This window comes from Equus caballus, chromosome 23, assembly GCF_041296265.1.
Source record: "Equus caballus isolate H_3958 breed thoroughbred chromosome 23, TB-T2T, whole genome shotgun sequence".
NCBI lineage: Eukaryota > Metazoa > Chordata > Mammalia > Perissodactyla > Equidae > Equus > Equus caballus.
Genome location: NC_091706.1, coordinates 50,175,619 through 50,192,567, shown reverse-complemented (window position 1 = coordinate 50,192,567; position 16,949 = coordinate 50,175,619). Strand labels below are relative to the sequence as shown.

The 16,949-nt window shown below is 36.3% G+C and overlaps 1 protein-coding gene across 6 annotated transcripts in view; it reads right to left on the bottom strand.

The window, feature by feature from the left end:
- The window catches only part of CNTLN (centlein), a 321,096-nt gene that overhangs the window by 10,687 nt on the left and 293,460 nt on the right, over window positions 1–16,949 (bottom strand). For all 6 annotated transcript variants that reach the window (XR_011431201.1, XM_070248231.1, XM_070248227.1 and 3 more), the window contains 2 exons: window positions 10,047–10,232; window positions 7,395–7,472 (listed from right to left, as the gene is read on the bottom strand). Coding sequence is in view for 5 of the 6 variants with exons in the window: in XM_070248231.1 (XP_070104332.1) it covers window positions 7,395–7,472; window positions 10,047–10,232 (264 nt within the window). In the remaining variant the exon portion in view is untranslated. The remainder of the gene's footprint in view (window positions 1–7,394; window positions 7,473–10,046; window positions 10,233–16,949) is intronic.

Sequence of the window (16,949 nt, the reverse complement as noted above, 5' to 3'; positions counted from 1 at the left end):
AATAATGTCACAGTACTTTTACCAGGCCACAATGTATTGACATTAATCATCTTATTTGCAAATTTCATTTCCAAGTTAAAAATCTAAACCTACTCATTATTTTGTGATCTGAACAATTTTCACCACCTCATGTACTTGGACATTTTGCTTGCCTTAAAAAGTCCATCTCAAAGAATTTCTCTTTCAGGAAGCCTGCAAGGTGGAACAAGAGGTCCATCTACTTACTGCTGACCACCCCCTTTATGGCTCCCAATAAAATGAAAAGCCCCACAGTTAAACACAAGTGTTTATCAATCCTGTTTTATCAGATTGTAAGCTTCCTTTAAGCTTTGTATAGAGGCTAACACATTATGGATTTCAAAAAGCAATTAATCTTTTTTTTGCTGAGGAAGATTACCTCTGAGCTAATATCTGTGCCAATCGTCCTTCACTTTGTATGTGGGTCACTGCCACAGCATGGCTGATGAGTGGTGTAGGTCTGTGCCTGGGATCCGAACCCGAGAATCCAGGCCGCCGAAGCAGAGTGTGCTGAACTTAACCACTATGCCACAGCACTGGCCTCAAAAACCAATCAATCTTTTAATCAAGATGCACAGCATGTGTACATCCATCTGCCCTTCTAGGTTCTTCTATTGTTTTCTACAAATAGGTCAGAAGAATATCACTATGTCTTTATATTAGACAAAAGTTCATAAATCTTACAAGTTAGTTGGAGATGTTTGTTTTAATTCAACTTTTCTATTTTTACTTTTTCACTTGTTATTTATTTATTTATTTATTTTTTTAAAGACTTTATTTTTCCTTCTTCTCCCCAAAGCCCCCCAGATACATAGTTGTATATTTTTAGTTGTGGGTCCTTCTGGTTGTGGCATGTGGGACACCACCTCAGCATGGCTTGATGAGTGGTGCTAGGCCCACACCCAGGATCCAAACTGGTGAAACCTTGGGCTGCTGGAGCTCAGAAAATGAACTTAACCACTCAGCCATGGGGCCAGCCCCTATTTTCCTTTTTTATGAAGCAATTCCTACATTGTTTTTCTCTAAACCCAGTGCTCATTCTACTCGCTGTTTATAACTTGTAGCTCACTGGCATGTAAATCTGGGTCTTCAAAGGAGCCTCTCAAAAATTATTTTTTTAATGTATAAGAACAAGTTGTAATTTTACAATATAAAATCAATGTAATTTTATAATAAAATAGTTAAGAATTGAAACAAACTTAGAAGAAGACTAAGGAAAAGTCAGAATTACAAACATTTCATAAAATATACTTGTTTTCAAATGAATACAATAACTTAAAGTAATTGTTAACCAAAAAATTTTAAGTAGATGTCCCTCTTACTTTAAAAATAGTTCTTTATTTATGGAGTAGACTCAACACATATTCAAATAATGAATGCACTAACAGCCTTGATTTTAAAAATAGCCTCTCTTACCAAGTTTACACTAATCATTTAGCCACCTTTTTTCATAGATTATACAGATAAAAATTTATGCTTAGTCTAGGATGAATTAACAAAAATTCTTGTTTTTTGAGAATGGTTAAGAATAGGATTTTTTAAGTTAACTGGCTGTTTTAATTAATAGAGCATTATCACATATCACACACAAATTATCACTAACTCTTAAATTTCATAAATTATAGTTAACCTGAAGACTAGACAGACATAATTAATCTATAGTGATTTGAGAAGGCTCTTCAAAATCTTACAGTATCAAATGAACATCAATTCTCAGCATTCAGCTATAGGTTAGGAAGAGTTATGGTGGAAACTATGCTTAAAATATGACATGCCCTGGAAAAATGCTTTAAAAATTCACAGGGTCTGCTTATTTGTTTGCCCTATTTTCTTAAACTGTGTAATGTTTTAAAAACGCTAAGAAGACTAGGAGACCTCAACTTTCTGCCACTTGGGAGCACAGATTAAGTGCAAGTTTATTTCACACAGGCAGCTTAGAGTCAATTAACTTCTCTCTGGACGCGTTCTGGAGGGGGCTGAGGCTCCCCCCGAACTCCCTCCGATACAGAAAGCACAACCATCCTTTTACTGACAGGATTTTGGAGTTGCATTGAAGTGGCAACCTGACTGGCCAACAGCAAAGATCCTTGCTCACTTGCCCCGTCAAATACGTCTGAAACAACAAACCCAACAATTATGCTGCCTCGGGTTTCATCTCGGATGGTATGTGCCAGGGACTACAAAGTTCAGAAAGCCTGCACGATTTCTTTCTCTCTCGCATAAAAAGGGAGAAGTGATGCTCCTGGTTATGTCAGTGCAGTTACACCAGCTCGAACTCTTTGGCATGAAGGGAGAAATGGGTAAGTGAAGAGTTGATACTGCGTGAGGTTTCTTGGTATGGAAATTTAACTAGGGCATCTGTTCAAGTTAATTGTTCAATAAATTTCACAGTTTATATAATTTAACTATTTGTTCATTGTCCTCCATCCCCAGAAATGTAAGCTCCATGATGGCAGAGATTTTTGTGTCTTCTGTTCACTCTGTGCCCCCAAACTGGAAACAATCCCTGGCACCCTGTAGGCACCCAATACATGTTTTTCGAATGGATTCCAAAGCACAGGTTCAGTTTTATCTCCACTAATTCTTTCCATTGCCTTTATAAAGTCCCAAGTACAAAGGACTGTTTCTGGTATTATTAAGGCCTGAAAACAAAACTAAATGACCTTTCTTATAATTTTAATTTTGAGGATTAGAATGGGCAGAACAAATAAACTCTCTCTTAGAGAGCAGAGTGTAAGTCGCTGACTCCTTGTTTGGATATGTGAGGAGGTAATATCAATTAGAGTATAATAGAGGGACATCTATGTGCCAACTGAAAGCAAAAAGATTAAGTATAAAACAAAATAATTTGCCGCATTTATTCATATTTATGGTCCGTAGACAGAAATTAAAATTCAAACACATTTAAGGCAATTTGTGCTAATGATGGAGGACACAGCATATGTGATAGGAGAACTTTATTGAATTTAGTTTTAAATGTATTCTTTTTTTCTCTTTCAGTATGTCTCATATTAAGGAATTCATTTTTTAAATGGAGATCTAAGTTACATAACATAAAATTCACCATTTTAAAGTATATGTCATTGGTTTTTATTATATTCACAAGGTTGTGCAGCCATCACCACTCTATAATTCCAGAAGGTTTTTATTACCTAAAAAGAACCCTTTACCCATTAGCAGCCACTCCCTATCTCCCTCCATCCTCTAGCAACTACTGATTTATTTTCTGTCTTGATAGATCTGCCTATTCTGCATATTTCATATGAATGCACTCATACTATATGTAGCCTTTTGTGTATAACTTCTTTCACTTAGCATAAGGTTTACAAGTTCTTCCATGTTGTAGGACATATCAGGACTTCATTCCTTTTTTATAGTCGAATAATATTCCTATGTATCCATATACCACATTTTGTTCATCCATTCATCAGCTGAGGGACATTTGGGTTGCTTCCACTTTTGAGTTATTACGAATAATGCTGCTATGAACATTCACGTGGAAGTTTTTATAGGGACATAGGTTTTCATTTCTCTTGGGTATATACAGGGGGTGGAACTGCTGGATCATATAATCTCTATCTTTAACTTTTTGAGGAACTGCCATACTATTTTCCACACAGCGGCACCATTTTACATTCCCACTAGTGATATATGAGGGTTCCAATTTCTCCACGTCCTCACCAACATTTGTTATTGTCTGTCTTTTTAATTATAGCCCATCCTACTGGGTGTGAAGTACATATCTCATTTTGGCTTTTGTTTGCATTTCCCTAGTGACTAGTGATGAGCATCCTTTCATGTGCTTACTGGCTATTTGTATATCTTGTTGTAGAAATGTCCATTCAAATCAGTTTATTTTCTTTTTGTTGTTGAGTTGTAAGAGTTTGAAATGTGTTCTTAAATGGTTAAATTTCACTGAGAAAAGCCAAACAGAAGGCTGGGTTGAATTAATGACAAATTGTGAATCCCTGAATATTGCTAATAAAACATACCTACTAAATTTTCTGTCTTCATTGTTGACATCTCCCTCCTACCAAATATGATCTATCTCTTTTGATCCCTAAAATTCTTTCTCATCATGTAAGGTATTAAACTCACCCATCTTTGGTTTCTGCTTTCTGACCCCTTCATCTAATTTCATTACTGTCATCAATTCAGTCACTCTAACGTCAATCACATCTATCTCATCCTTTCTATTTCCATGGCTAGGGCACATCCAGGCCCTCACTGCCCTTTGCCTAGACTACCTTCTGGCTCCCAGTCTCTTCTCCCTTCAAACCATCCTGTATACTGATCTCAGGTATCGGCACAACTCTGATTATATCCCTTTCCTTCTCAAAAGCTTTTACAGTTTGTTCCTAGCCTACCTTTCCTAGCTCTGTTTTTTCTCCCACTCAAACTACAGAAAACCAATTTTGGGGGGTTCTCCCGTTCTATTATAACCATTAATTTGCCTGTTTGTCTCTGCTATAAATTTTAAGTTTTTTAAAACATATTAATGCAAAAAGAGAAACTAATACAAGTAAAAATGTTTAAAGAAATTAAAAGCCAGCTATGCCATAAAAAAATGGGAGTAGATTTTTTTCAGTGTGATTCTCATTTCTAGAAATCTAGGGGGCAAAGGTTAGGTGCAGATAAAGATTAAATATATAAAATTACCAGTTTCATCACGACTACTTGAAATACACACATTTGCATTCTGTATTAAGTATGGATAAGTTAAGGTTTCAGATCTCTTAGTTCTCATGCACTTCTGGCAACAGGAACAGTAGGTATTATATTATTGTGCAGTCTCACATTGCCACATGGTCAAACAGCTTTTTATTTTGTGGTAAATATTTTACCAATACAAATTTTCATTAAATGAATGCAAAAAAATTTCTGTAACAGAAGACAATTCTGTGGCCTAATCCTTAAAAAAGAGATAAAACCAGAAGGCCAGATTAACTCCTATAATCTCAAAATTCCATTACATACAGCACCCAACAAAGAGGGCGAACATAAAAGGGACGTTTTCCTATAATTTTATCTTCAAAATATTTTAATAATCAAATATCAATATTGAATTAATTAGCATTTTTTAGGGAATGCACACAATTGTTCCACAACTTGAAGATCACGTAACCTCAGACACATGGAGCTGTAGGCCATAAACTAAACAAAATGTACGAATGAACATATTTACACTCTTGTCCACACAATCCTGTGAGGAGAACTTAGACTCTAAAAAAATTTGTGGACAAAGAAAATCTTTTCTAAAATTCAGGAGAAATATAATTGCTGGAATTGAGAGAGAAGAAACGTAGACTAGAAAAAAAAAGATGTTTTCTATTTTATAGATTGTTCTCTTGGGTGCAATTATAAAGTGACATTTAGTTCAACCAATGAAGTCCTTATTTTTTTTTCCACAAAATTCAAAGACATCAGCAAAACCACCTATGTCAGTAATAAAAATAAAAAGTCTTTGACTTTTTAAATGTTATCATACTGTCACCGTGGAATAAAATTAGCTTGAAAAATGATCTAAAGGCACAGGATGCAGTTCATTATGTATAACAGCAACAGCAGCGGTTTCCACGTGTTCACAAAGGCTGCTCCATTAAATTTACCTCCAGTCAATAATTAGGAGTCCACAAATAAACCCGGGCAATTAAATCAATACTACTGGGCAATTATATCCCAGAGTCTAGGCTCAGTGGCACAAAAAGGCTCTATGTCAAACTGCAGCATGAAGCGGTCTAACACCACTTTCAACAGGATTCTTTTACACTCACTTGACAAAATAAGCATACATCCAGATAATGTATAATGTGTGTATGTACGTCTACATGTGTTAGTCAAAAATCAGGTCTGGTGCCAGTACGGCTTCAGCAAAATTTAATAAAGATTTGTACATTTTGATTTACTATTTTTATGTTCATAATTGGTGATATAATTTCCACCTTAAAGGGTCATATTTACAAGTTGAATACTAAAAAAATTCATTAAAAAGTTTATTTTTATCATTTCCAAGCTGAAAAAAGTAACCCATAACAATCATTGCTGAACTCCTTTGATGTGCCGGGCACTGGGCTGATGCTGGGCACACAACACAACTGAGAAACAGCCTTTATTCTCAAAAGTGAGTTGTCGCTGTAGAAGCCTTCGTCCAGCACCTGCACGTCTACACTTAAACAACTGTGAGCCAGAGATCGCCCATCGCCTTCTATTACTATAGAAGTGATTTGGATAATGTTCCAGAGATACATAAAATGCATACAAGAAGATAAGTAGGTTATATGTTATTTACCTATTCTTGACTTTTCCAAAAGCACAGATACTGCTATTTGTTAAATAATTGCCTCTAATATCAGCTTTTACTTTTAATCTTTACATAGAAGCATTTACAATGACTTGCTAAAAATCACAGGACAATAAAAAATTTTTTTTTTGCTATTTTGAGAAATATGTTTTAGCTCTTTTTATTCAGGTTTATTTTAAAACCAGACAATTAGGTTGAGCAAAAAGAACTATAATAAAAAAGTTTTAGAATACATTACATGCTGTCAGCGATGTCAAAACACAAGCTGGCTATGACTAGAAAAGCAGAGCGCTCACCTGCCAATAAACTGCCCTTGATCACTTACAAGAGGGGCACATCCCAGCAGACTATGTGTATATTAAAAAAATACTTGAAAGGGAAGAAAAAGTACCACACAGGTCACAGCAGCAGTCTCAATAGACCCCTCAGGGATTTCAACTTGTCTTGGCCTTGTCATCCTCTATGCAGCTTTCCACTCGGCCCAGAAAATGTCGATAGGAAAATGTTTGAGGGGCCTCTGGTGGAAATTTTTTCATTCTTTCTGCATTGACAGGATGCCAAATCAATATTTACTTCCCACTAACAAGCTGCTCGAGGTCTCAGTAGAAAATATTGTAGAGAATGCGGGAAGACACAGTAATAAACAGCTGTCTGGCTGTGAGGAAAACATGAATTGACTGGAAACAGGTCCATAGTAAAAGGTCACTGAAACCCATGAACTCCTCAGGTGTCCATATCAACTACTAACTTTAAAGACACATAGTAAAGAATCTCTTTTCCTAAGAGGGCTGAGAGAATGGATCCTGTTCAGTCTAGCAAGCATAGAGGTTGACTCAATAATTTAATTAATGCATTTGCTAAGGTCCATGTTGGCCCCTTCCCAAGGCATTTGTTTCATTTGTTAAGTCCAAAAGAACAAATAGAGGGTTAACTTTCCTGTCTACCTATTGGAATTCTTCTTTACCTAACAGAAATAAATAAGGTGTGTTTACAAGAAGTTAGACATCTAGGAAAAATGTAAGGCTTGGAATTTTTATCTGCAAGTTTTAATATATGCAGTAGAAAAATGAAATACCTGTCCTTCAAGAAGTTTCTGAATGTACAACAGCCATTCCTTGTCATTCTCAGCATCCATCTTTGTCCTTTCAATTTCCTAAAGGAAGAAAATAAAAACACGGGTGGGAATTGCATTTATATGAACTTGATGATACTATTAGCTACTGAATAAATGTAAAGCGATCTTGGTAGAACTGGATTCAACAAAGAGCAACCGGTCCTTTCAAAGTAGAGAATATTCAAATCCACGCTCTTTAATATTTAATTTATGCATATTTGTATACATACACGTGGAAGATAAAGCTAAAATTCTATATTTTGCGATATAATTCAAGAATATTTTATTTCTTCCTCCACAGTGGAGCTCAAGGTAGGCACTGAGGTGGAGATGAAAATGATTAAAATAAAGTGAAAATAAGGTGGAGCTGTAGAAAAGGATCATTTAAGTGACCGTCGTAGGATATAAAACCGTATACTCAAAAATCTGAGTTGTCAATAGATAACTAAGGGGTAAGTGTTAGAATTACAAACAAAATAGGACATGGTGTGGCTCTGGTGTATCCAAGCACTTGCTTATTTGAAATATCCAATAACTAACTGACAGGCAAAGGACACTCCAACTTAAAGTGTTGTAAGTCACTAAATATTTTCAGTCCATCAATTATCAAGGTAAAATATTCTGAAAGTACAATGTATTCACATGAGCAGTTGATTATTCAATTAAAATCGTGATCCAGTTTACAAAAAAAATGGACTTTTCAAAAAGGGAAAGGTTTGGGAAACTACCACTTGTTGAAATTTACTGTATGCCAGGTATCAGGCGAGGCACTTCACCTAGGCTATCACAGTGTTTTACATGAATTTACTAGAGGTCACTGTAGCTTTAAAGAATATAGGTCGGGTGGGTTGGGCTCTGCTTGGACAAATCACTCAACTCTTTAGAGCCCTGAAAGATGCAGGGATCAGTCGAAATAAGCTCTGGTCTATGGTTAAATCTAGTAAATACATCAAGGGGCACGGATCCTTCTCAGAACAGTGTGTTTCTGCTGGAGCTCTTTTCCTTCAGGAGGACTTCCATTTAAGGTGGTGTGGTGTGCATACTGTATTGCAGTGTTGCGTACTCTGGCTCCAGACTGCATCTGCCCAGAGGCCCAGGTACCATTTCTTCACAGAAATGCACCATTTACTCTAAGGGACTATTAGAGATCCTTTTCTAATTCATATACTCAAAGGGGACAACTTTTTCTAGTTTGTCCATTTAGAGGGGGTGCTTTTTTCTAATTTGTAAGCCGAAGGAGGGCATCTTTTGAGACCGCACAAATGCGGTGGCCGTGTCTTCCAGAATATGTATCTGTGTTTGTGTACACACATTGACACACAAACTCACACGCATGCATACATACACACGTGAGGGATTTTGCTAAATTTGCTTGTTTTAAACTCTTAGGCAACAGACAAGGACTCAACCTTAATTTTTTGTTGGGTTTCTCATCGTCATTCAACAAATTTTGTGATTTTTGTAATTAATCTGTCTCCTCCTAAAATTAAATGCCTAGAATAAGATATAGTTAACACTCCTGCCAGAGACAGTATTATTTCCTGGGTGTCTCATATTTGATGATATATTTGATAATGTTCTTGTACTTCAACGTTCAGAATTTAGTAGAGAGTCACGGACATTGTGGCACAGTTGCTGGAAATAGGAAACCGATAATTTCCTATCCTATTCACCCAAAGGATGACAACAGTCTCAGCAGGATTCCTTTGACCTCTTTTCTAAGAATTCTTGGCAGTTTAAAAACCTTAGCAAGCTGTAGATCTGTTCTACTCCAGAAGTTCTTTGAGAAGCTTATGGCGGGGAGAGGGGGTGGGGGGGGCTGGAGGATGTTCTCATACAAATATTTAAGTCTATCATTTAATTCATTGAGCAAATATTTATTGAGAAGCTACTGGTGCCCTCATCTCTTTAACATTTCCAAACAATAAAAGATCTCATATTCATGTATTAAAGTTCAGAGACAACAGTAGAACAGGAATGAGCATCCTCCACAGGCGGCACAGAAGACTGTGGAGAGCGTGAGATTCCGCTGCTGACGAGGTAATAACTAAGCCAAAAATGCAGTGCCGTCCCCTGGAGGTACCCACACCTGCATGCACATGAGTTCACTCACACAGGACTATTTCACCCAATTTAAAGCAATAAATATATTCTTCTTTAACTTGATCAACAATACTTTTGAATTCAGCTAGGAAAGCAACAGATTTACTTCTTTTAAAAATCTCACAGAGGAGGAGTAATCCTCAAGTCAATGACCAAGCTAACTAAATCCACTCAAACTGGCTTAATAAAAAATATTAGTTTACAAGATATATGATTAACTAAATTAAAAGAAAATAGAGGAGACAGGAAAGGATAACTGAATGAATAACAAACAAGCAGTTCTAAAGGTTATATGTACTGGCTTATCTCTATATCACACAGTTAAACTTCTCAAGTTTTTTTGAGTTGGTTAATACTCTTGATAAATCTTTCACTGGTGCATTATTAATCTTAACCTTATTAATATTGTCTTAAAGATGAAATTCTAAGAATTATAAAACAAATTTAAACATGTACTTAAATTCAATGTGTAAAAAAGCCCTTTATAAATAAATATTTAAATGATCTTACCACTTCATCTTCCGTGTCCAATATTTCCTCTAGATCTGACTGTGAAATGTTCAGGATAGAAGCTGCCAAGGTCTGGGCTTTATGGGTTGATGTTTTATAAGCGTCCCTGTTTTTCCGCATTTTTTTAAGCTCTCTGATATGTCGCCTTATCGAATGGACATCAGTTTGTAACTCTTTGACCAAAGCCTGCAATATATTGGAAAGAAGGTAGGCTCATATGGAAGTCATAAATGAAGATAAAGCAGTCATAACATAAAAATGTGAAGATACTACCAAATCATTTTTTATTAGGATTACTCTGATTTTACTTATTTTGGAACATAATGGATTGCTCTTATCATCAGTACGTAACAAAAGCTCTTTTAATTAACCATTTAAGCAATTTGCTGGATTAACCAGAACTCTCCAATCCCTCCTTCAGATTCACCAACTGATATCTTGGTTGATGAATGCCTGCAGCAGAGCACAGCTACTCCCACCAGCTGAGCTGATGCCAATTCTCAGTCTTATTTATTTCTAAATGTGTGATATTAGTTGTAACATGTTAGTTACATAATTAATTATTACATAAACTGATAAAATACAACTGCATAAAGAGAATTGTTTATATTTTATTAAAACTGAATTAGAAATGCTTTGAAAGGACTTGATAAAGAGAAGTTGAGCAGAAGTAAAATTAAATTACGTGTGGGCAAAACAATACTACAGGATTGAAAAAAATCATAAAAATCTAGGATTGCTTCACAAGAGTCTATGTTCTCCCTTTGAGAAATTAATAAATGCTAGCCCATACCATGCCTATGGGTGCATAAGAAAAGGACAGCCCTTACTCTGGATGAACAGAGCTCTGAGCCTCGGTGCCTGGCTTTGTGAGGTGACAGCAGGCTGGCCAGAGGTTTGGGCTGTTTTCAATCTTTTACCAGCTAAAGCAACGTTGCAATAAATAATGGTGTTCATATATACATTTGTGTCCCTAGGATATATCCCTAGAAGTGAAATTGCTGCACCAAAGGGTGTGTATTACTGTAATTTTGAAAGCCGTTACTTAATTCTCCCCCTCTCCAAGACAGTACCAAGTTACACCTCCACGAAGAATATACGAAAGTACTTGTTTCTCCATACCATTAGCAAAACACCAATCTGGTATCTCAGTGTAGTTTACCTTTTCACTGTATTTTTAAGTTTCATTTCTCTTATTAAAAACAAAGTCAAGCATCAGCCTTAAGAGGCAATTATATTTCTTTAGTAATTTTTTTCTATTTTTATTAGTGATTTATAGGAGCTCTTTATATATTAGGGAAATTATATTTGTTGTATACTTTTAAATTTTTCATACTTTGTATTTTTCTTTTTTATTTAGGTAACATTGATTTACAACATTGTATAAATTTCACGTGTACATCATTATATTTCACCTTTTGTGTAGACTACATCGTATTTGCCACCAAATGTCTAGTTGCCATCCATCACTGTACATATGTGCCCTTTTAACCCTTTCACCCTCCTCCCACCTGCTTCCTCTCTGGTAACCACCAATCTATTCTCTGTATCTATGTGTTTGTTTATCTTCCACATATGAGTGAAATGATACACTATTTGTCTTTTTCTGTCTGACTTCGCTTAGCATAATACCCTCAAGCCCTCAAGGACCATTCATGATTTCATCTTTTTTTATGGCTGAGTAGTAGTTCATTGTGTATATGTGTGTATATATGTGTATACCACATCTTTATCGTTTCATCTATTGATGGGAACTTAGGTTGTTCCCAAGTCTTGGCTATTGTGAATAAAGTTGCAATGAACAGAGAGGTACATGTATCTTTTTGAATTAGTGTTTTTGTAATCTTGGATGAATAACCAGAAGTGGAATAGCTGGATCATATGGTAGTTCTGTTTTTAATTTTTTGAGGAATCTCATACGGTTTTCCATAGTGGCTGCACTAATTTACATTCCCACCAGCAGTGTATAAGGGTTTCCTTTCCTTCACATCCTCTCCAACACTTGCTATTTCTTGTCTTTTTAATAATAGCCATTCTGATGGGTATGAGGTGATATCTCATTGGGTTTTGATTTGTATTTCCCTAATAATTAGTGATGTTAAACATTTTTTTATGTGCCTGCTGGCCGTCTGTATATCTTTGGAAAAATGTCTGTTCAGATCCTCTGACCATTTTTTAATTAAGTTGTTTTATTGTTGTTGAGTTGTTATGAGTTTTTCATATATTTTGGATATTAACCCCTTATTGGAGATATAATTTGCAAACATCTTCTCCCAACTGGTAGGTTGTCTTTTTGTTTTGTTGATGCTTTCCCTTGTCATGCAGAAGCTTTTTAGTTTGATGTACTCTCATTTGTTATTTTTCCTTTTGTTTCCCTTGCCTGAGTAGACATAGTATTCGAAGAGATACTGCTAAGACCGATGTTAAAGAGCGTATTCCTTATGTTTTCCTCCAAGAGTTTTATGGTTTCAGGTCTTAATTCAAGTCTTTAATCCATTTTGAGTTGACTTTTGTGCATGGTATAAGATAGTGGTCTACTTTCATTCTTTTGCATGTGGCTGTCCAGTTTTCCCAACACCATTTATTGAAGAGACTTTCCTTTCTCCATTGTATGTTCTTGGCTCCTTGATAATTAGCTGTCCATTGATATGGGGTTTATTTCTGGGCTTTCAATTCTGTCCCACTGATCTGTGTCTGTTTCTGTGCCAGTACCATGATGTTTTGATTACTATAGCTTTGTAGCATATTTTGAAATCAGGGAGTGTGATACTGCCAGCTTTGTTCTTTTTTCTCAAGATTCCTTTGGCTACTTGGGGTTTTTTGTTGTTCCATACAAATTTTAGGATTCCTTGTTTTATTTCAACGAAAAATGTCATTGGCTTCTGTGAACATTTCTTGTAAGGCAGGTCTAGTAGTGGTGAACTCCCTCAGCTTTTGTTTGTCTGGGAAATCCTTTATTTCTCCCTCATATCTGAAAGACAACTTTGCTCAATAGAGTATTCGTGGCTGACAGTTTTTATCTTTCAAAGTTTTGAATGTATCTTTCCACTCTCTCTTGGCCTGTAGGGTTTTTACTGAGAAAGCTGCTAATAGCCTAATGGGTATTCCTTTGTTGTCTTTTTCTCCCTGACTTCTTTTAATATTCTCCCTTTCTCATTGATTTTTGACAGTTATCATGGGTTTTGGAGAAGGTCTTTTTGTGTTGAGATAATTGGGTGTCCTATTAGCTTTGTGGATTTGGATATTCAGTTCCTTCCCCATTTGGGAAGTTCTCAGCTGTTATTTCTTTAAATAAGCTCTCTGCTCCCTCCTCTCCCTCCTCTCCCTCTGAGATACCCATTACTCTTATGTTGCCCTTTCTAATGGAGTGAGATAATTCTCGTAAAATTTCTACATTTTTTTAAAGTCTTAGCTCTCTCTCTTCTACCTGAACCGTTTCTGTTTTCATCTTTGAGCTCACTATTCTCTCTTCCATATCATCTGCTCTATTTCCAATGCTTTCTAATGTATTCTTCGTCTCATTTATTGAGTTCTTCAGTTCCAGAATTTTTAAGTTCTTTTTTAAAGTTTCAATCTCTTTGGTAAAGTATTCCTTCTGTTCATTGATTTTATTCCTGAGCTCACTGAACTGCCTTTCTGAGGTTCTTGTAGCTTGTTGAGTTCCTTCATAACAGCTATTTTGAATTTTTAATCAGTTAGATTACAATCTTCCATGACTTTATGTATGTTTTCTGGAGAACTGTTTTCTTGCTGTAATGCCATGGTACCGTGGCTTTTTGTGGTGCTTGCTGTTACTCCTCTGCTGGCACATTTGTTGCAGCAAACATGTATTTTATTTTGGTATAGCTTTGTTTTGATTCAAACTTTTCAACCTCTTAGAGACTAGAAGCTTTTCTTTTGTTTTTCAGTGGGTGGCACTATAGTGGTAGTTTTCAGTTTCTCTTACCTGAGCTGCCTCCGGCTATATTTGAGGATCTGCACTGTTCCACTCTCCACCACCTCGATTTGTGGTGTCGCCAGTACTCTCAATTGTGGCTGTCTGTGCTTCTGGGGGTCACGGATGCCTTGCTGTTGCTGCCTTTGCTGCTGGGGGCACAGGGATGGCTGGTGTCTCAGCCACATCCAGGATCACCTGGGTCAGAAGTTCCACCTCCATGGTAGGGGGATGGTTAGGGTTGTGGAGGAAACCTGGTATTGGGGCGCCATCTCAGCTGTTGCCTGTTACCTTGTGGTCACAGGTGTCACTACAGTAGGGATGCAGGACTCCTCTGTGCACCTCTGCTGCTACCAAGCTCCAAGCTGAGTCCAGGGGCCCGGGATCACAGGGCTCTGCCTTTGCTACTGCTCTGCTTCCTGTGGCCACACATGCTGCCACAGCTGGCTGGCTGGAGTTGAACATGTGCCTCTGCTGTTTCCCCCACTTAACCTCCTCTATGTGCTCCAATTCACCCACCTTTGTACGTACCAATGTGTGTATCTTTCTGGTGTTCTGGTGTGTTGTGCAATGTAGCCTTTGTTGGGTTATGGATGTTTTACCTGCATAGATTGAAGGGAAGAGACAAGAGGATCCTCCTCTGCCACGATGATGATGATGATGTCTGTATTTTTCTTTTGACAGTAATTATAGTGTTTTACGCCATTGAAAAAATATTTTTAATTTTCTATGTACTCAATGAATCTTTTCCTTTCGCATTTTTTAATTTAGTGTGTTACTTTAAAAAGCATTCTCCATAATGAGATATATATAAATGTATTTTCAAACCATGATTTTTTCTGCTACTTTTAAGTTTTTTTTTTTTCAGTTTTAAATGCTTTATCCATTTGCAATCATATAGAAAATTATTACACAAAATCATACGAAGTTGTCCCCTCACCACCTATTGAATAGGCCATCTTTTCCCCACTGATCTCATATGTGCTTAGGTCAGTTTCTGGACTTTCCATTCTGTTCCATTTCTCTTTTCATTAGTGAAGCTTTATATTTTAACTAGTGAGGCTTTATAATAAATGTTAACACTTGGTAGAGCTATCTCCCTCTTATTACCCTTCTTTTCAGATTTTTCTTGGTAATTCTTGCTTGTTTGGTTTTCCATATAAACTTCAGATTGAGCTTGTCTAGATTCCCTCCCCCTATAAAAATCTTACTGGTAATTTTCTTTGAATGATGTTTAATTTTATTTGGATCATGTTAACATTTCAGGATGTTGAGTCTTCATAATCAAAGACCATGGTGTTCCCTTCCAGTTGTTTAAGTCTTTGTGTTTCTGAGGATCACTTTTAAGTTTTCTCTTTATAAACCTAGTTTATTCCTGGGCATTTACCTTTTTTTGCTGCGTCTAATACTGGTTACTTGTATACATAAAGACTGTTGGTATAGATTTAGCTTACTGAAATATCTTATTTGTCATAGGAGTTTTTCAGCTGATTCCTTGTTAGTTTCTAGGAATTAGATCAAATCTGGAAATGTTGATAATTTTATCTTTTATTTTCCAATTTTTATACCTTTAATTTCTTTCTTTTGTTATTGTATGGGATATTAAGCTCCTCCCGAACAATATGAAATAGTAATTTTAATATATATACTTTTTTTTTTTTAAGATTTTATTTTTTCCTTTTTCTCCCCAAAGCCCCCGGTAAATAGTTGTATATTCTTCGTTGTGGGTTCCTCTAGTTGTGGTATGTGGGACAATGCCTCAGCGTGGTTTGATGAGCAGTGCCATGTCCGCGCCCAAGATTCGAACCAACGAAACACTGGGCCGCCTGCAGCGGAGCGCGCGAACTTAACCACTCGGCCACAGGGCCAGCCCCATGAAATAGTAATTTTGATGGGCATACTTGACTTGTTCCTGATTTTAGTGGGATTTCTTCTACTTCCTAGGAAATACTATGCCAGCCTTAGAATTAAGGGCCATATTTGAATACATTAAGAAATGTATTTTAATATATTAATATATAATATATAGTTTAACATCGCTATCTATTCATTTTATTTCTATTTCTTACAAAAATGGATGCCAAATCATCTTAAATCCATTCTAGCATCCATATAAATTATAATATGATTTTTCATCATAAATCTACTAATAGAATTAATAGCTTGGGGTTTTTTGTGTGTGAGGAAGATTGGCTCTGACATAACATCTGCTGCCAATCTTCCTCTTTTTGCTTGAGGAAGATTGTCACTGAGCTAACATCTGTGTCAATCTTCCTCTATTTTATGTGGGATGCTGCCACAGTGTGGCTTGACAAGTGGTGCCAGGTCCATGCTTGGGATCTGAACCCACAAATCCTGGGTATATTATTTTTTCATGTTCTGTTGAATTCTATTTGCTAGTATTTTATCTAGGACTTCTGCATTAATATGAGATTGATTCATTTTAGTTTTGTGCCAACTTCCAAAAAAATTTGGAAGGCATCCCTATGTTCATTGCAGCATTATTCACAATAGCCAAGATGTAGAAGCAACCCAAATGCTCTTCTACAGATGATTGGATAAAGAAGATGTGGTGTATGTATATACAATGGAATACTACTCAGCCATAAAAAAGACAAAATCGTCCCATTTGCAACAACATGGATGGACCTTGAGGGTATGATGTTAAGCGAAATAAGCCAGACAAAGACAAATACTGCATGATTTCACTCATTTGTGAAGACAACAAATACATGGATAAAAAGAACAGATTAGTGGTCACCTGAGGGGAAGGGGGTTGGGGGGTATGGTGACATACCAAAATTAGACTACTGGGGGTAAGCATGATGAAGTGGATTCAGAAATTGATAAATAACAATGTACACCCAAAATTACACAATTTTATAAAGCATTATGATGTCAATAAAATTACTTGAAAAACAAAAATGTAAGTATATCAGCAAAACAGCATGTCATTATACCTGAGTCAA